We start from the raw sequence: 18,401 nt of genomic DNA, 5'->3' as shown, positions 1-18,401 counted from the left end.
TATATGAGGAAGTGTGTGGTGGGAGGAACAGAGTTCCAGATACAAGGGAATGCTTGCTGAAATGAGTCACATGTTTGAATTCAGTTTGAATGAGTGAGGCTGCACCTTGAGAGGAGCAACCCTCTTATTCATCTTTGTGCCACCAGTGCCTGGTGCTTCTGTGTTTACTGAAGGAACAACAAAATAAATGGAGGATCACAAAGAAGTAGAAAACCGGACCCTTGTCAAGGACTAGAACTTTCAAACTTCTTTCAAAAGGGAAAAAAGATTATTATCAATATTTGTGGTGTATACTTAGACCAAACAGGATATCCAGTGCACTTCTATATATCAATAACAAACTATCTAAAAGGGACATTAAGAAAACAATCTCATCTACAATTACATCAAAATGAAGAAGATAACCTAGGAATGAATTTAACCAAGGAGATGAAAGACATGTACTTAACACATTGGTGAAGACGTCTCCCTTTTGATGATCAAAATCAACTGACTAAGGATCTTATTTATATCTCCAAAATAACTTCTACCATATAATGTATTAGAAAATCATATCTCAAGCTACTCAGGTTCTGCCTATCTCAAGAGGAGAAAGGTTGTAAGACTCCAATACTTTGGCCACCTGATGCAAAGAGTCAACTCATTGGAAAAGACCCTGATGCTGGGAAAGGCTGAAGGCAGGAGAAGAGGATGACAGAAGATGAGACGGTTGGATGGCATCACTGACTCAATGGACATGAATTTGAGCAAACTCCATGAAATGGCTAAGGACAGGGAAGTCTGGTGTGCTGCAGTCCATGAGGTCACAAAGAGTCAGACACAACTTAGTGACTGCTGCTGCTACTAAGTCACTTCAGTCGTGTTTGACTCTATGTGACCCCATAGACGGCAGCCCACCAGGCTCCCCCGTCCCTGGGATTCTCCAGGCAAGAACAGTGGAATGGGTTGCCATTTCCTTCCAACAACAAACACTGAGAGGTGGAAATCTTTTGGATCATCTCAGAATTCTGCCTTCCACAGAACCTTTCAACTCAACGCCTCATTGAAATTAAAAATTACTACATATATATATATATATATCAGTCAGTTCAGTTCAGTCGCTCAGTTGTGTCCGACTCTTTGCAACCCCATGAATCGCAGCACGCCAGGCCTCCCTGTCCATCACCATCTCCCGGAGTTCACTCAGACTCACGTCCATCGAGTCAGTGATGCCATCCAGCCATCTCATCCTCTGTCATCCCCTTCTTCTGCCCCCAATCCCTCCCAGCATCAGTCTTTTCCAATGAGTCAACTCTTTGCTGTAAATAAACCTGTAGTTTAGATTCTATCGTCTTTTGCCATAAAATGATATGAAACTAAATATATAATCTCATTTTAGCAAAGTATTGTAACCATTATTCCCATATCCTTAAAGTGAACAATTTTCTTTTCATCTCTTTTTTTGTTGCATGTCTGTTTTTATCAGAAATATGCTGCACATTAATCAAGAATTAAGTGATTGAGATTTTATTGTGGTCTAAATAAGAGTAGAAGAGCAATTGAAGGTGGAGCTTGAGAAGTCACCATGAGATAGTACTCAGGGTATTCTTTCATTCCAGTTGCTGCAAATTCTTGGAACACAGAAAAAGACCTGCTCAGAAAGTCTGACTTGTGACTCACTGTGAAGAGGTATACTTCACTAATGTCTCCATTATGCATATCAAATACTTAACCATAGAGTTCTATCATAATTGATCACATATTTTCATATATAAGTATGCTCAAAGTTGAAATTACACCAATTCTAATCAGTTTTTTAAAAATCTGAATGATTATTCAGAGCAAGACAATGTCTTTATATAAAGTGATGCAAATGTGTAAAACTCTCTCCTTACAGACAATCTGAAATTGAGCTACCAAAATAAAATATAACACACTTTCAATATCACTGTAAGAATTATTCAAAGTGTTCTACGTTTATGTCAAGTTGGATTCGTTCTTCTTTATCCTCACTTGTGTTTCTCATCTGATTTTTTCCTCCTATTTGTTGATTTTTGACCCAAGAAAGCAAATTAGTCACAATGGTTAATATATTTTCTTCTTCATTTCAGAATACATTTAAAGTTTAAATAAGTCATCTTTCTTAGAGAACATTATCCAAGGTTATTAATAATATATTAAAATTTGAGATCTATTTTGGGTACCTGTATGTGTTTTCATCTCCATTAGATGGACTGTTTGAGTGGACTGAGATTGTGAGTAATCTGAGCACAAAATGCCAGTATTAAAAAGACTATAATCAAGTAAGACAGTGCCTCTTCGGTGATAATACTGGTTTTTTTTTCTCTAGTTGCTAGGTTTCAAAGTTGCTCTGTGGGGTAAAGTCTGGATACTATTCCTCTGAAGCCAATGTCTTTGAGCAGCAGCCAGCAGCATTGTGATACTATTAATCAAGGTAGCCATCTCAGGTAGAGCTGAGAAAAGGCTGAGTTGAACAGTCAGCAAGACAGTGCGGGCAGCAGTATGCTATTTATGGGAGCGATCCAGTGAAGACATCCCATTATTCCTCATGACACAGTTGAAGGTAAATACTTCTCCATTCAGTGATCTTATAGTCCCCCCATTATACTAGACGATATTTGTTGTTGCTACAAATGCTGGCATTTAACCCAGACTTTTAAAATGCCTCTAATGCGCATGGGAAACCTCAACGTCTGATGACTCACAGTAAGAATTTCTGTACCTCTCTTACACACTCATCCTTTGTCTTTTCTGTGATTTATTCGGACACAATGGACATGAGTTTGAGTAGACCCTGAGAGATAGTGAAGGACAGGGAAGCCCAGTGTGCTGCAGTCCATGAGGTTGCAAAGAGTTGGACACAATTTAGCAACTGAACAAAAACAACGAACAACAACAGATTCAAATGCAAAAATAAAAATGATTTGAAAATATATTCCCACTGGCATCCATTAATTCCTGGGTTCATATTTTGAGAACAGAAGCCCCTTGTCATGATTCTACATTAGTCTGATGTTTATGGTAATGTACGATGCTGTACAATGTATGATTACAGAATGTAACCATGAAACATAAATGTAAGATGCATTAGGTAAGACAGAAGAATGAAAATTCAGTTTGTAAAGCATGTAAAACTATGCTGACAAATGTTTCACGAGTGATGCATAAGTGTGATCTGCTTTTAACATCATCATCTTTAGAAAGTGGAAGCTCTGCTCATTCCTTAAAGATGACAAAGGTATCCATGGAGACCTGCCAATATCAGGGTTCAGGTCTTACATTCTTGCCTCAGTACTGTTAACAAATCATTGAGCATGGGGTTGAGGGTATTCAGGGGAAGTCAGTTAACCTTCCCTGGGTCTTTTCTTTTTCTGTTTGAATTCATAAAGTGTTTGGGATTGAAATACATGACTTCTAAGCTCTTATCTAACCTCTAAAATATCTTATGGCCCTAATATAAGATATTTTGACAGACATTAGAATATTATTGAATATGCCCTAAAGCACCTCTCAACACTGAACTGGGGATACCATCTAAGAAATGTGGGAACTAAGAAAAATATCAAGGTGCTTTCTCACTATTAGAGTAAGAAAGGGCTGGTCACCGATTCACATCTCTAATCTTTATTGCATATGTGTGTGCCGTGCTCACTCGTGTCCTATTCTTTGCAGCCCTGTGGACTATAGGCCCCCAGGCTTCTCTGTCCATGGGATTCTCCAGGCAAGAATACTGGAGTGGGTTGCCACTTCCTTCTCCAGGGGATCTTCCTGACCCAGGGATTGAACCCACGTCTCTTACATCTCCAGCACTGGCAGATGGGTTGTTCACCTCTAGTGCCATCTGGGAAGCACGACACATACACAGTATGATACAATCCCATCATTCTTTAAATAAGAAGAACTTTAAAGACTCATGGATCTCCACCTTTGAATTGAAAGGCGCTTCGTCTTCCCTCCCCGCTGTCCAGCCTAGAGACTTGCCCTATACCATTCACACTTGATGAGAACCCATTTCTCATATATTCTCCGTGGAAGTTCATCCAATGTTGTAATATCACACTTTCTATGAGCTAGACACTTTTCCCTGAATCACAGTCAAACCGCTTCATATAATTAATTTAACATTAATCTTACTTCTCAGACATTAATCCATACCACCGCTCCCCCAAGTTTAAGGTAACTGTCACATTTTGGACAAAAGAATCTCTAGGATAGGGATACCTTCTCCTTTAGCCTTTTCCCCTGACTCTAAATACTTCTGCATCCTGATCAGCCACTCCTAGCTAATTACTCTGCTCTCATGAATAACACTCAGAAAAGAACAGGCTGCGCAATTTGCATTTTGACCACTGGAGCTTCCTGTGAGCGTGTCTCCTCTGAGCTGCTTATTGCACATTTGTTAACACAAGCTAAGACTACATTAGATATTGTTGTCAATTATTTAAAAGTATTGGCTCCTATTGAGTTTAAATGAAATAAAATCTTAAAGAAATCCTGGAGTCTGGGTTCCTTTGCTTGACATATGAAACGTAAGAAGACATTTTGTAATTTATCCTTACTAAATTATGGTGCAGTTTTGATAAAAATTGCATTTTGTAATATTTTAGTAACTTTATTACTTAATGCATTAACTAGACCTCCCATTTATGTTAAACTAGAAAGAAGTTCTTAGTCTATGATTATCCAAGGCTGATAAAAATATTGAATAAGATATAATCTGACCCTCACCAAAGGCACAATCGATTAGATTTAGAAGAGTACTCATTGATGAAAACACCACATGTGCTATCTTCTAGCCTGAATTGATTTAAATTCTAAGTAAAAAAATAATGAGGTTTTTTTCTCCAGATACCTTGCTGAAATAAAGATGCACTAGCTCTAACATTTTGATCAATTCCTGAAAGGAAGACCAAGATAACAACTTGCTGCTTAAATTTGCAATAATCCAGGATGGGAGACTTAACATACTCTGTGATGGTATCAAGATTCAAAAGACTGAGGGACATTCCCTACTTCTGGTGCCATAGAATTCTCCAACTGGGTAAGTAGAGAGCAATTTAAAGCCACAACCATTCATTCATGGTGCAAAATAATCATCTAGGACATTTAACATTTTTGGATTAAAAAAAAAGATGGTGGCTGCTGCAGCTAACTTTGAGAAATCCTTGACATTTCAAAACCATTTTGTCTTTTTCTTTTTTTAACGTACAGTTTCAAATGACAAGGTACTGATTCCTTAAAGCTGAATTTCTTGGGTTATTTTTCATTTGCATACATTTATCAAGCATAAATTACTCAGGGTTTCTGAAGAACATTCCAAATATATGTCTATTCATCTGACTCATTATTTGTAAGAACATGATTTTCTAAAATTGCTGTGCTTTTGCCCATAACTCTGGGTATCATCCATTGTGCCATTTAAACTATTTTCTGGAACTTTTTCTGTTTACGCTGTTCCCAATCAATTCTTCCTCTTTGTCTAGTTTACCTGGAACTCTGCAGTCAAGGACCTATTTAAAATCAATGGGACTGCAAGAGAAGCTTACTAAAGAGAACCTACCAAATATTTTTATGACAGTTTTTAAGATTTAAACTCAAACATCAATGGAAACTGCTGCCTCCGTTCCCTGGCTTCCTAAGATCTAACCCACAGACAAATGGAATTCATCATACCCCAGTTTAGTAGTGCGAAATGTCTTAAGTATGGCTACAGTGCATATGTTGATACTGCGTTGCTCTGTTAGTCCCTAAGTCCTGTCTGACTCTGCGACCGCATGGATTTTAGCCCACCAGGCTCCTTTGTCCATGGGATACTCCAGGCAAGAATACTGGAGTGGGTTGCCATTTCCTACTCCAGGGGATCTACCCAACCCAGGGATCCAACCCGGGTTTCCTGCATTGCAAGCAGAGTCTTTACCGTCTGAGTCGCCAGGGAAGCCCTGCATTTGCTGATGTAAGTAATCAAAAGGTCATATGTAACTCTCCTGTTTCTGGATCAAAGAGAAGGAAAGGGAATCTAAGCGGTTTGAACAACGTATTAAGGCTCAAGCTGCATGAAGGAAACACCATTCACAGTGCATGAGATCTGCACCCTCCGACCCACTGGAAGGCGGAGCAGCGAAGAGCGGAGACGCTTACGTTCTTGGAAGGACGTGAACAGCATCTGGAAGCGGCTGTTGCGGCTACCCTCGTCGGCCCACATGCGGATGACCCCGAGCCCCGTGCGGAGCATCACGTCGTTGGCCACCGTGCTGCAGAACTTGGCTTTCAGGTCCTCCACCGAGCTGCTTCCGTCATACACCGCCACGAAGTTCCTCTTGCATTCGTTGGAATTCTGCATCTCATAGTCCAAGAACCGTAAGTAGATCTGTAAAACAACGAAGATGCGATCATTTCCCTGCAAAGAGGGAAGCAGTTCAGTAAGCACCAGCGCTTCCTTTCTCTTTCTCAGTCTCACAAGACAAGCTTGATTGCAATCAATCTTATTCTTTTGTCCCTGTGGGTGGTAGAAAGTAAAGACGTGTATCACTCAGATCAACTTCTGCTTAATACTTTTTTCAAATGTTATTATCCCTTCTTTTAGGTATTTTTACCCAGATAATTCTTATGTCTTCTCTTTTCTGGAATCAGTTATTAGTTTTCATACTTACTATTTTATTTTAATCAGCACAAATGTGTTTTTAATATTGCTGATATATTCTTGTTAGAGTTCCATGACTTCAATTTATTTCCAAAAATGTGTGGAAATGCAACCTTTGTACTAATATCAAACAAAACCAGAAATGGCATCAAAAGATAGTCTCTGCTTTTACTTTGCTTAAATTATTTCACATAACTACACTGCTTCATTTTAAAGATAGAGTATATATATTTTAAAATACAGCTAAATCTGTGGTCATTCTAACCATAACATAGAATCAAACCATTTAGTTAAATCCATGTAAATAAAAATTAGATTGACACTTAATAGGTAAAATGGACTGTACAAGCTACTTTAGAGATTATTGTTAAATACTTCCCCAAACTCTATAAAGTGGTGCCTTTATTATTATATTCAGGAAATGCAGACTTGGATGATATAAATTACAAATTAGACACAAGGTCCCTCAAGCCAGTCTGTAGTCCTTTCACCATATTACACTGCTTCAGACATACTGTTTTAAGAGCAACAGATATTATTTGACTCTCTATGAATTTGCATTAAAAACTGAAAGCAATTAATTCAACCAATGATAAATATATATAATGGACTACTACTCAGCCACAAAAAAGAATGAGATCCTGCCATTTGAAGCAACATGGATGGACCCCAAAGGTACCATGCTGTATGAAGTTAGGTGGAGAAAGACAAACATGATTTCACACATATGTGGCATCTAAAAACCAAACACAGTTTAAAAAAATTAATCTGTTAGATAGAAAACAACAAAACCAAACCAGAATAGTTGTTACCAAAGGGGAAGTGAGTTGAGGGTGGGCAAAATAGGTAAACGGGGTCAACCTTATGCTGATGGATAGTAACTGGTCTTGAGGCGGTGATGGCCTTGCAGAGTACGTAGGTGGCGAATTATAGTGCCGTATGCCTGCACCTCATGTAACAGTAATATTAAAAAATGACTTCTTCCATTCTCCAGCCACAGTGGCATTATTCTCCCTCTGTACGACAATATTACTTTGGACATATTTTGAGCTTTAGTTACAGGTCATATGTAACTTTTGTTGAACTATGTGCTCCTAAAAAGCTGGGACACTGCTGTACTTATTTTATTTTCAGTGTTTGACCATGTGTCATGTATGTTAAGCACTCACCAGAAAATTTAATGGATGTACATTTAATGACTGACTATAATCTTGTTTTCTTTATTGACTTCATTTTTTTCAGCATCCATCACATATCTATTGGGCACCTACACACCAGACTTTGAGTGCTATAAATCATGATAATTATATACATATATATGTATAATAAATGACAATTTATTATTTGCAGAGGAAATGGTATGCAATAATTCTCAAGACAAGTTATTTATAATATAACTCTAAATTATGACATAAAAGCATATATGTAGTATGATGCAGACTTATAAGGAACTGACTGAGTAAAATGTGGATCTTAAGTCAGGAAGTCTTCATATAGTTCTCAGGAGTAAGAACAAAACAGAAAATAGGGAGAAATAGACAAAATTGAGAAGTAATGGCAAACACCATAGTTTTATTATGCTTTGTATGGTGAGAAGGTTTTCATGTATATGTGATCTGTAAAATCTCAGTTGGAAGCTATGCCAAAACTCCCAAATACTTTGATACTGATTTTAAATTAACTGACATTGTTGTCGCTGTTGTTTAGTTGCTCAGTTATGTCCAGTTTTCTGCAAGCCCATGAACTGTAGCCCACCAGGCTCCTCTGTCTTTGGGATTTCCCAGGCAAGAATACTGGAGTCATTCCCTTCTCCAGGAGATCTTCCTGACCTAGGGATTGAGCCCGGGTCTCCTGCATTGGCAGAGGGATTCTTTACATTGAGCCCCGGTCTCCTGCATCGGCTGGGGGATTTATTCTCAGTGAGCCGCCATTACTACAGCCTTATAAAACCTACAGTCTAAGAAAACCTCCTGTTTATCATTCCCAGGTTATTGCTTTATTTTATTCTTTCAAAAGTTCAAATATTACTCATGTAGCCTATCTTAGATCTACTCTTCCCAACCAAATATTGCATTTCAAAAAATTATCTAGAAAATTTTACTGTCCATCTTAGGAAGGTATATGTGAAAATATCAAACAAGTTCATACTAACTAGTTTGTTTTTCAAATTTTCACATGGATTTGTATACAAAGGAATTGTATCTGTCATTCACATGATCTTTGCCAGGAAGCAAAGGAGACCAAATAGCTTACTTAAGGAAAATAAATCAATAAGAAAGCCTTAAACTGGATTAAAATCCTGAACTCTTATTTTAAAGATCTTTTCATTTGGCCCATCCTGATTAAAAGTAAATAAAATGAAAACTGTATAAAAATATAAATAACTATAAAGTCTAAGTATTCTTGGAAGGTAGAAGAATTTAAATGCAACAAAAATCAAATATATATTTATATTCTCAAATAGTACACAATGATTCCAACATATAATTAGCCCTCAAAGTAATATGCAATTAGAATTGTAAACACACATAGTTCGTAATAGGAGAAGACACTGAGCAGAGTGACTGAAAATCCCTCCCTCCAGTGTTCTTACAAAGTTGTAAGAAACAAACACGATGCCCACAGAAAGAAAAATAATTAAGGCGATTGTTCAACTAATTTAAGAAAGAAGGATTTTTGATTGTGTCATATTTTCAGGTTGATTCAGGGGTAATATGTCTGGACAGTTATTTCAGGGTTCTTTTTGACTCTGAATAAAGTCAACTTAAAATGCTAACTACTTGCATCGTACATTGACAATAACTCAAGACACTGTGCAAAGGCATTATCTCACTCGAATCTCTCCGACAGCAATGCGCACTATTATCACAACTATTTTAAAATAATATGACGTTTAAAAAAGCAAAGTGATGCTCTTAAAGCAACACAGGACCTTAAGTAATAGATCAGTATTCAACTCAGTTCTGCTTGACACTTTTCTCCTTGGTATCAGACTTTGCAGACTCAGATAAATTTTTTTGAAAATTTTCAGATGGATAGTCCAGAAAGTTATAGTCCTAAATGAAAACAAACTACAACAAAATTGACAAGTAAGCAAGCAAAACAAACCATTTCTATTTTTCTAAAGGGACTAAGAAACATCCTGATGATTGACATATGAACGAAATTCACAGAAAACAAATGTGTCCCTCTGAAATAAATGGCTGTTTTAAATTTTCTTTAAAAATAAGATTATCTTATAGAAGAACATTGATATAGGGAAAAAGGTGATTTGCATAGTTGACCCTTGTTTTCTCATTTGACATTTTCCATGGGAGGTGAATGGTGTACACTCTTACAAGAACCTGCATGGCTGAAGTGGAAGAACCTTCTATATTTAAAGACCATTCTTATTAGAGCTATTTCAAATCCTAAAAGATGATATTGTGAAAATGCTGCACTCAACATGCCAGCAACTTTGAAAAACTCAGCTGTGGCCACAGAACTGGAAAAGTTCAGTTTTCATTCCAATCCCAAAGAAAGGCAATGCCAAAGAATTCTCAGACTACTGCACAATTGCACTCATCTCACACGCTAGTAAAATAATGCTCAAAATTCTCCAAGCCAGGCTTCAACAGTATGTGAACCATGAACTTCCAGATGTTCAAACTGGATTTTAAAAAGGCAGAGGAACCAGAGATCAAACTGCCAACATCCACTGGATCACCGAAAAGGAAGAGAGTTAGAGAGTTCCAGAAAAACATCTACTTCTGCTTTATTGACTATGCCAAAGCCTTTGACTCTGTGGATCACAGTAAACTGTGGAAAACTCTTCAAGAGATGGGAATACCAGCAACCTGACCTGCCTTCTGAAAAATCTGTATTCAGGTCAAGAAGCACAATTAGAACTGGACATGGAACAACAGACTGGTTCCAAATAGGGAAAGGAGTACGTCAAGGCTGTATATTGTCACCCTGCTTATTTAACTTATATACAGAGTTGCTGCTGCTAAGTCGCTTCAGTCGTTTCCGACTCTGTGCAACCCCATAGATGGCAGCCCACCAGGCTCCCCCGTCCCTGGGATTCTCCAGGCAAGAACACTGAAGTGGGTTGCCATTTCCTTCTCCAATGCATAAAAGTGAAAAGTGAAAGGGAAGTCGCTCAGTCGTGTCTGACTCGTAGCGACCCCATGGACTGCAGCCTACCAGGCTCCTCCACCCATGGGATTTTCCAGGCAAGAGTACCAGAGTGGGGTGCCATTGCCACCTCATGAGAAATGCCAGGCTGGATGAAACACAAGTTGGAATCAAGATTGCTGGGAGAAATACCAATAACCTCAGATATGCAGATGATACCACCCTTATGGAAAATTCTGAAAGAAATGGGAATACCAGACCACCTAACCTGCCTCTTGAGAAATCTGTATGCAGCCCAGGAAGCAACAGTTAGAACTGGACATGGAACAACAGACTGGTTCTAAATAAGAAAAGGAGTACGTCAAGGCTGCATATTGTCACCCTGCTTATTTAACTTATATGCAAAGTACATCATGAGAAATGCTGGGCTGGAAGAAACACAAGCTGGAATCAAGATTGCTGGGAGAAATATCAATAACCTTAGATATGCAGATGACATCACCCTTACGGCAGAAAGTGAAGAGGAACTAAAAAGCCTCTTGATGAAAGTAAAAGAGGAGAGTGCAAAAGTTGGCTTAAAGCTCAGCATTCAGAAAACGAAGATCATGGCATCCGGTCCCATCACTTCATGGGAAAGAGATGGAGAAAGAGTGGAAACAGCATCAGACTTTATTTTGGGGGGCTCCAAAATCACTGCAGATGGTGATTGCAGCCATGAAATCAAAAGATGTTTACTTCTTGGAAGAAAATTTATGACCAACCTAGATAGCATATTCAAAAGCAGAGACATTACTTTGTCAACTAAAGTCCATCTAGTCAAGGCTATGGTTTTCCAGTAGTCATGTATGGATGTGAGAGTTGGACTGGGAAGAAGGCTGAGCACCAAAGAATTGATGCTTTTGAACTGTGGTGTTGGAGAAGACTTGAGAGTCCCTTGGACTACAAGGAGATCCAACCAGTCCATTCTGAAGGAGATCAACCCTGGGATTTCTTTGGAAGGACTGATGCTAAAGCTGAAACTCCAGTACTTTGGCCACCTCAGGCGAAGAGTTGACTCATTGGAAAAGACTCTGATGCTGGGAGGGATTAGGGGCAGGAGAAGAAGGGGACGACCGAGGATGTGATGGCTGGATGGCATCACTGACTCAATGGACGCGAGTCTGAGTGAACTCCGGGAGTTGGTGATGGACAGGGAGGTCTGGCGTGCTGTGATTCATGGGGTTGCAAAGAGTCAAACACGACTGAGCAACTGGACTGAATTGAACTTTTGGCAGAAAACAAAGAACTAAAGAGTGTCTTGATGAAAGTCACAGAGGAGAGTGAAAAAGTTAAAACTCAACATTCAGAAAACTAAGATCATGGCATCTGGTTCCATCACTTCATGGCAAATAGATGGAGAAACAATGGAAACAGTGAGAAACTTTATATTTTGGGGCTCCAAAATCACTGCAGATGGTGACTGCAGCCATGAAATTAAAAGACATTTGCTCCTTGGATGAAACGTTATGACCAACCTAGACAACATATTAAAATGCAGACATTACTTTGCCAACAAAGGTCTGTCTAGTCAAAGCTTTGGTTTTTCCAGTAGTCATGTATGGATGTGAGAGTTGGACTATAAGGAAAGCTGAGTGCCAAAGAATTGATGGTTTTGAATTGTGGTGTTGGAGAAGACTCTTGAGAGTCCCTTGGACAGCAAGGAGATGAAACCAGTCCTGAATATTCATTGTAGCGACTGACGCTAAAGCTGAAACCCCAGGACTTTGGCCACCTGATGTGAAGAACTGACTCATTGGAAAAGACCCTAATGCTGGGAAAGATTGAAGGCGGGAAGAGAAGTGGGCGACAGAGGATGAGATGGTTGGATGGCATGATCCACTCAATGGACGTGAGTTTGAGTAAACTCCGGGAGTTGGTGATGGACAAAGAAGCCTGGTGTGCTGCAATCCATGGGGTTCAAAGAGTCAGACACGACTGAGCAACTGAACTAAACTTATTAGAATACTATCCGTAGAGGAGTTGAACAATTACAGTCACTGGATATTATATATTCACTTCTGAAGCATTCAATCATTTTAAAACTTTTAAAAATAATTTTTAAAAATAAATAAAATATTCCAGTGATAACTTTACTGAGTACAGAGTTGTTACTGCACAAACCAAATCCATCAACCAGACCAGTGATCAAGTTTTCCCACTGTAGCTATAGTATATACCATATTTAAAAACCGTCCCGCATTAGGATTTAAATGGTATTTTGTCAGCTTAAAGCTCATGCCATAATATCACTAAGGGGTAAAATGCCGTGTGACAGTGTTTTTACTTAAGGTCGAAAACAATAGAAAGCTTTTTAGTGTGTCTGCTGAAGAAAAGAGAAAGTGATAAACAGAATCATATATAACTTCAGTAAAATAGTCAGATTACAATCTCGTCTCAGTGCATCAATTTGATGCATTCTTCTTTCTAATCAGTCACAAAGAGTTTGAGCTGACAAAATGATTTATGGAATAGGACGTGGGAGGCTTCAGAACATATAAGCAATTTCTAGTAATGTCTGTCTTCCAAGTCACACTAATAGGAGAGTAGAATCCCTTTTGCATATTTAAACCAAGGATATCTGGCTAACAATTTACTAAGTTAATATACTTGCAAACATTTAATATCAACCATTCAACCTGCTTCCATTGTCTGTCTCCCAATGATGTGCAAAAAACAAACACTGTTTGGGGGTCATTTTTTAAGACTTGCCAGAACAGTTTTCTCCACGATAAATATAAATTAAATACACCACAGTCTGAGAAACACTGACCACAGTTTCAATATTACTTTACATTTTGATAGATAAAGCTACATTCTAAAAAGCGTGTTGCCCAGGACTACTGTGGTTGCTGTTGGTTTGTGGCTGGACTTGCAGGGCCTTCTAATTTTAAGTAGTATATCCCACGAATTTGGAGGAGAGCAGCATGCACTTTGTTCAGAGGAGAAAACCAGAACATCATATTGTGTTCTGAAGTGCTGAAAAACACACACTCCACACAACAAACCCAGATAAAACAACATTAACGTGATTTTCTGGCCTGCACAGACAAGCATCTCAGTAACTTTTCAAAATCTGACGCTACAAACTGAGATTTCATTTAAAAACAAAGTTGAAGCATAACACTGTCTTAGGTAGTTCTCTAGTCAGTTAAGATTTTCATGTTGTTCATCCAATTGAGACAATAAGGGCAGGCTCAGTCTTTACAGCCCCTAATCTTATCATTGTCATCAGTTTTTGCTGCTGCCCTTTGCTGATGCATTCATTTTCTCCTTGCTCCCGTAACAAATCACCGCAAACTGAGCAGCTTTAAACAATGTTGTTGGGTGGTTGTGCTCAGTCGTTCCGTCTTGTCCGACTCTTTGTGACCCCAGGGATTATAACCTGCCAGGCTCCTCTGTCTGTAGGATTCTCCAGGCAAGAATACTGGAGTGGGTTACCATTTCATCCTGCAGGGGATCTTCCCAACCCAGGGATCGAACCCACGTGTCTTGCAATTCCTGCATTGGCTGGTGGATTCTTTATCACTACCCACCCCCACCCCGCCCCCCGCCCTGGAATTCTGCTTTAAATAACGTGCATGTATTATCTCTAAGTTCTGTAGGTCAGAAGTATTGGTGAGCTGCACTGTGGTCTTTGCTAAGGTCACATGAGTCTGAAAATTCAACTTCACTGTAAAATATTAATTTATTGTATTTGTAAATTTGTTCTTTTTTGTCTTAATATTATTCGCAACATTTTGAATTAAGTAACATTTAAAAAATTATTTTGAAGCTTTAAATGATGGAGAGTTAATAAAATTTATAGTTTTATTCTCCCCAAACCTTAATTATTAAATAAATAATCTTAAATTTATATACTTTTGTAAGTCTTTTGACTTATTTGTGACATCACACTGGACTGGGGATCAAGAGAGAGACTTGCTTCAATCCTTCTACTAACTAATCAAATATTTGAGCAGTTACTTATCATAGATTCATCAGGTTTTGGTCTTAAAAGGAGTTTAGTATTATCTATGCCAAAAAATAACTTGACTTTTTAATTATTATACAAAATCCCAGCCAAATTTTATTGGCTTCCTTCCATGAATTCTCATTTGATCTTTGGACATCTCCATTATTAAAATAAAAAAAAACAAAAACCTTCTTTATATTGAATGTTTCTCTAGATCCAAGCATTCAAATAAATTCCAGTACTTTAAAAATATGCAAATTAAGTCTTATCTTCTTAATTCTATTTCCTGACAGTTCTTCAGATGTAAATAGATTGTCACTATGTCCAGTTATATATATATATCAGTTTATTTTTTCCATGAGTGTTAACTGAATGACAGATTTTTCCTGGCACTGGGTACCTGCAGAGAAGGGCCTTCCCAGATGGCACTAGTGGTCAAGAACCCTCCTGCTAATGCAGGTAGACCTAAGAGACACAGGTTCCATCCCTGGGGCAGAAAGATGCCCTGGAGGAGGGCACAGCAACCTCCTCCAGTATTCTTGCCTGGAGAATCCCATGGACAGAGAAGCCTGGTAGGCTGCAGTCCATAGGATTGCAGAGTTGGACATGACTGAAGTGACTTCACACACACACACACACACACACACACACACACACACACACACACACACGCATGCACCTAGAGAGAAATAAGCTCCAACCTTCACAAAATTAACATTGTTACCATCATTGGCTCATCTAATATCCTTCTCTAGTGGTTCTTCCTGATCCAGAACTAGACACAATTAATATGCTCCCATCTCACTTGCTCTAGAATCTATATGAAAGCCAAAGGTTGCTTGCTGCTCCTGCTGCTAAGTCACTTCAGTCGTGTCCGACTCTGTGTGACCCCATAGATGGCAGCCCACCAGGCTCCCCCGTCCCTGGGATTCTTCAGGCAAGAACACTGGAGGGGGTTGTCATTTCCTTCTCCAATGCATGAAAGTGAAAAGTGAAAGTGAAGTCGCTCAGTCGTGTCTGACTCGTATCGACCGCATGGACTGCAGCCTTCCAGGCTCCTCCACCCATGGGATTTTCCAGGCAAGAGTACTGGTGTGGCCTGCCATTACCTTCTCTGAAAGAGTTGCTCACAGAGACATATTTCAACATCTCATTGTTAACCAACTTCACTATCCTGACTCTGCTTATTCATCTGCTAAACGCACTTATCAGTAATGGATTTCCAACTTTCTTTCTGGCTCTGGTATTCCAATTTCTAAGAAATCTGGGTTAATCACATTCTAATTAAAGGCAATCATCTGTATTACAATTCTCAAACAAAGGCGCTATCAGATAGTGTATTTTCTGTTTATGAAAGGGCTGAGAAGTGACATACACTTGATGTAAATTTTAATGGAACCCCAGTAAGCTATTTAGCACGTTCATTGTGTAATACGTTGCAATCACCAGTTATCATTCACATATTCACAGGAGCCATTTCAAGCTTAACTTGGGCTTTGATAGTCTGTTCTCCTAGGCTGCTAGGACCTCCATATAAATAGAAACCCCAAGTAAAGTGTCATCTCCATTGCTTTTTTCAACAGTTATTCAAAGCCACTTCCTATCCCTTAACCTTTAATTTAACAGAGAAGCCCTGTCACAATAGAGCCATCTTTGTTCAGCTCTGCAGGCGGCTTCCCCTTTGGGTCACAGAATGCCAGATTCTGTAACAGGCAGGTACACCTGGCTCTGTTCTGGGATTGTACAAAAGATGGTCTGTTTACCAGCTGGAAGGAAACAGTGTGTGTTCACACTTTCATTGACAGCCTCTCTTTGACACTGCGGTGACAAAGATGCCAGTTATGACCATGAGGTGGGGCTCAGATACTTCCTGTTGAAAAAAAAAATCTAAAATAGAGTTCACTCATAGAGTTGAAGGAAAATGAATAGCACATGTGAATCCACAAATTATGTGAGAACCTAATAAACTGCAATTGAACTCTCACATAATCCTTGTAGTAGGTTGGGTTTTATGTCCCTAGTAGCCTTGGATTTTTTTAATGGAAGTATTACTATGTCTTTCATCATAAATCATAATTTTAACAAAGTTAATTAACCTTTTAAAAGATTTGTTTTGATGCAGAGAGACCTGTAGTGGTAAAGCTGGATAGTGGACCATAGTCTGAATCTCCATCACCAGAAGTTTGGGAAAAATATGCCACACTTCCAGATTATATGCAAATCCCAAAGACATATGCATGGGAAATCAAGAGAACAAAGATAAAAGTATTTCCTGAAATACCAACTCACATGGAGATGAGTCTTATTTTTCCCTCATTTGGAATATCCAGCCACCAAATTCTTTCATATCTAGCCTCGGGTGACAACTCTGTCCTTTCTAGACATGGAAAATCTGTTTTTTTGAACATACACATTGGACCATATCACTTTGCTGTTTCACAGTCTTGTATGTATCACTAAGAGGAGGGCATGGCAAGCCACTCCAGTCTTCTTGCCTGGAGAATCCCGTGGATGGAGGAGCCTGGTGGGCTACGGTCCATGAGGTCTTAGAGTTGGACACGACTGAAGGGACTCAGCACACACACACGCACACGCATCACTAACGCACTCAGGATGAATCTGGGCTCTTGAAGGGAACTAACAGAATCCTTCCGCTTAACAATTCACCTCTGGAATTCTGCTTTCATGTGGTTACGAGCAATTAATCCTCGAGAGGGGGGATCACTTATGATCCCATGACCGTAGGGAAGCTATTTACTCCACCTATCAAGGCAAGTCCCACCCTGTCTACCTGAGAGCATCATTTCTCATCAAAACTCAGAAGATGCCTTGCAATGCAACTTGATCCTACCTTTGATTCCCCTCACCAGGGGCAAGTGATCTTCTTCACTCTACTACACCTTATAAATACCTCAATGATCTTGTCTTATTTCATGGATTATTTTGATACATAGTTGTCTAAAAATTAAATATAATAGCATAATTTTTCATTTGTTCACCATAGTGCTTGAGAGTTTATAGACACACTAGGCCAATTAATTAAATAACAAACTGTTCAACCTCAATAAACTGGCAATTCTAAATCTAACACAAATCAATAAAGCTTTACTGTAACTATATTCTACTTCTAAAGGATGACAATAAAGGGAGAATAAGCAAATAATCGACACACTAAACCAGTGATTGCTACTGGTACAAAATTCTCATCCCTGTATTTCTTAAGACACATCCATAATAGCATGAATAGAGTTGTTCTAAACAAGTGTTTCCAAAACAGAGATTTGAGTCTGAATCTGGACCACAGTGTTACACACCAGAAATGCATGACTTTGTCAGCCCTGGACAATTTCTTTCACAGATTTTAAGTTAAAAAGCAAGCAAACTGCAGACACTGACAATAAGGGCATAAGTTAGTTAAACCATAGCTTGCTTACAACATTTCAATACATTTTTTTAGAGGTAGATTTACCCTAGAGTCTCTTGTCCAGATTATCCAAGGATCTCTTCAGCATTCTTTCCATATTATTGTGACCTTGAATGTTACATTAAACAGAGGAAGACATGCTACATTTCTAAACAAAAATAAAATGATCGCTTAGGATTGCACTCTGAAATATACTGAGCATGTCTGGTTGGTTCAAAGCAATGCAATGC

The 18,401-nt window shown here is 38.8% G+C and overlaps 1 protein-coding gene across 4 annotated transcripts in view; it reads right to left on the bottom strand.

Moving 5' to 3' along the window:
- Positions 1–18,401, bottom strand: part of NETO1 (neuropilin and tolloid like 1) — a 117,247-nt gene that overhangs the window by 40,917 nt on the left and 57,929 nt on the right. For all 4 annotated transcript variants that reach the window (XM_042239212.2, XM_042239213.2, XM_004020399.5 and 1 more), the window contains exon 7: positions 6,139–6,367. In XM_042239212.2, the coding sequence (XP_042095146.1) occupies positions 6,139–6,367 (229 nt within the window). The remainder of the gene's footprint in view (positions 1–6,138; positions 6,368–18,401) is intronic.

This window comes from Ovis aries, chromosome 23 (assembly GCF_016772045.2).
Source record: "Ovis aries strain OAR_USU_Benz2616 breed Rambouillet chromosome 23, ARS-UI_Ramb_v3.0, whole genome shotgun sequence".
Classification (NCBI taxonomy): domain Eukaryota; kingdom Metazoa; phylum Chordata; class Mammalia; order Artiodactyla; family Bovidae; genus Ovis; species Ovis aries.
The sequence above is the reverse complement of the archived record's forward strand: the minus strand, read 5'-3'. Positions and strand labels throughout refer to the sequence as shown.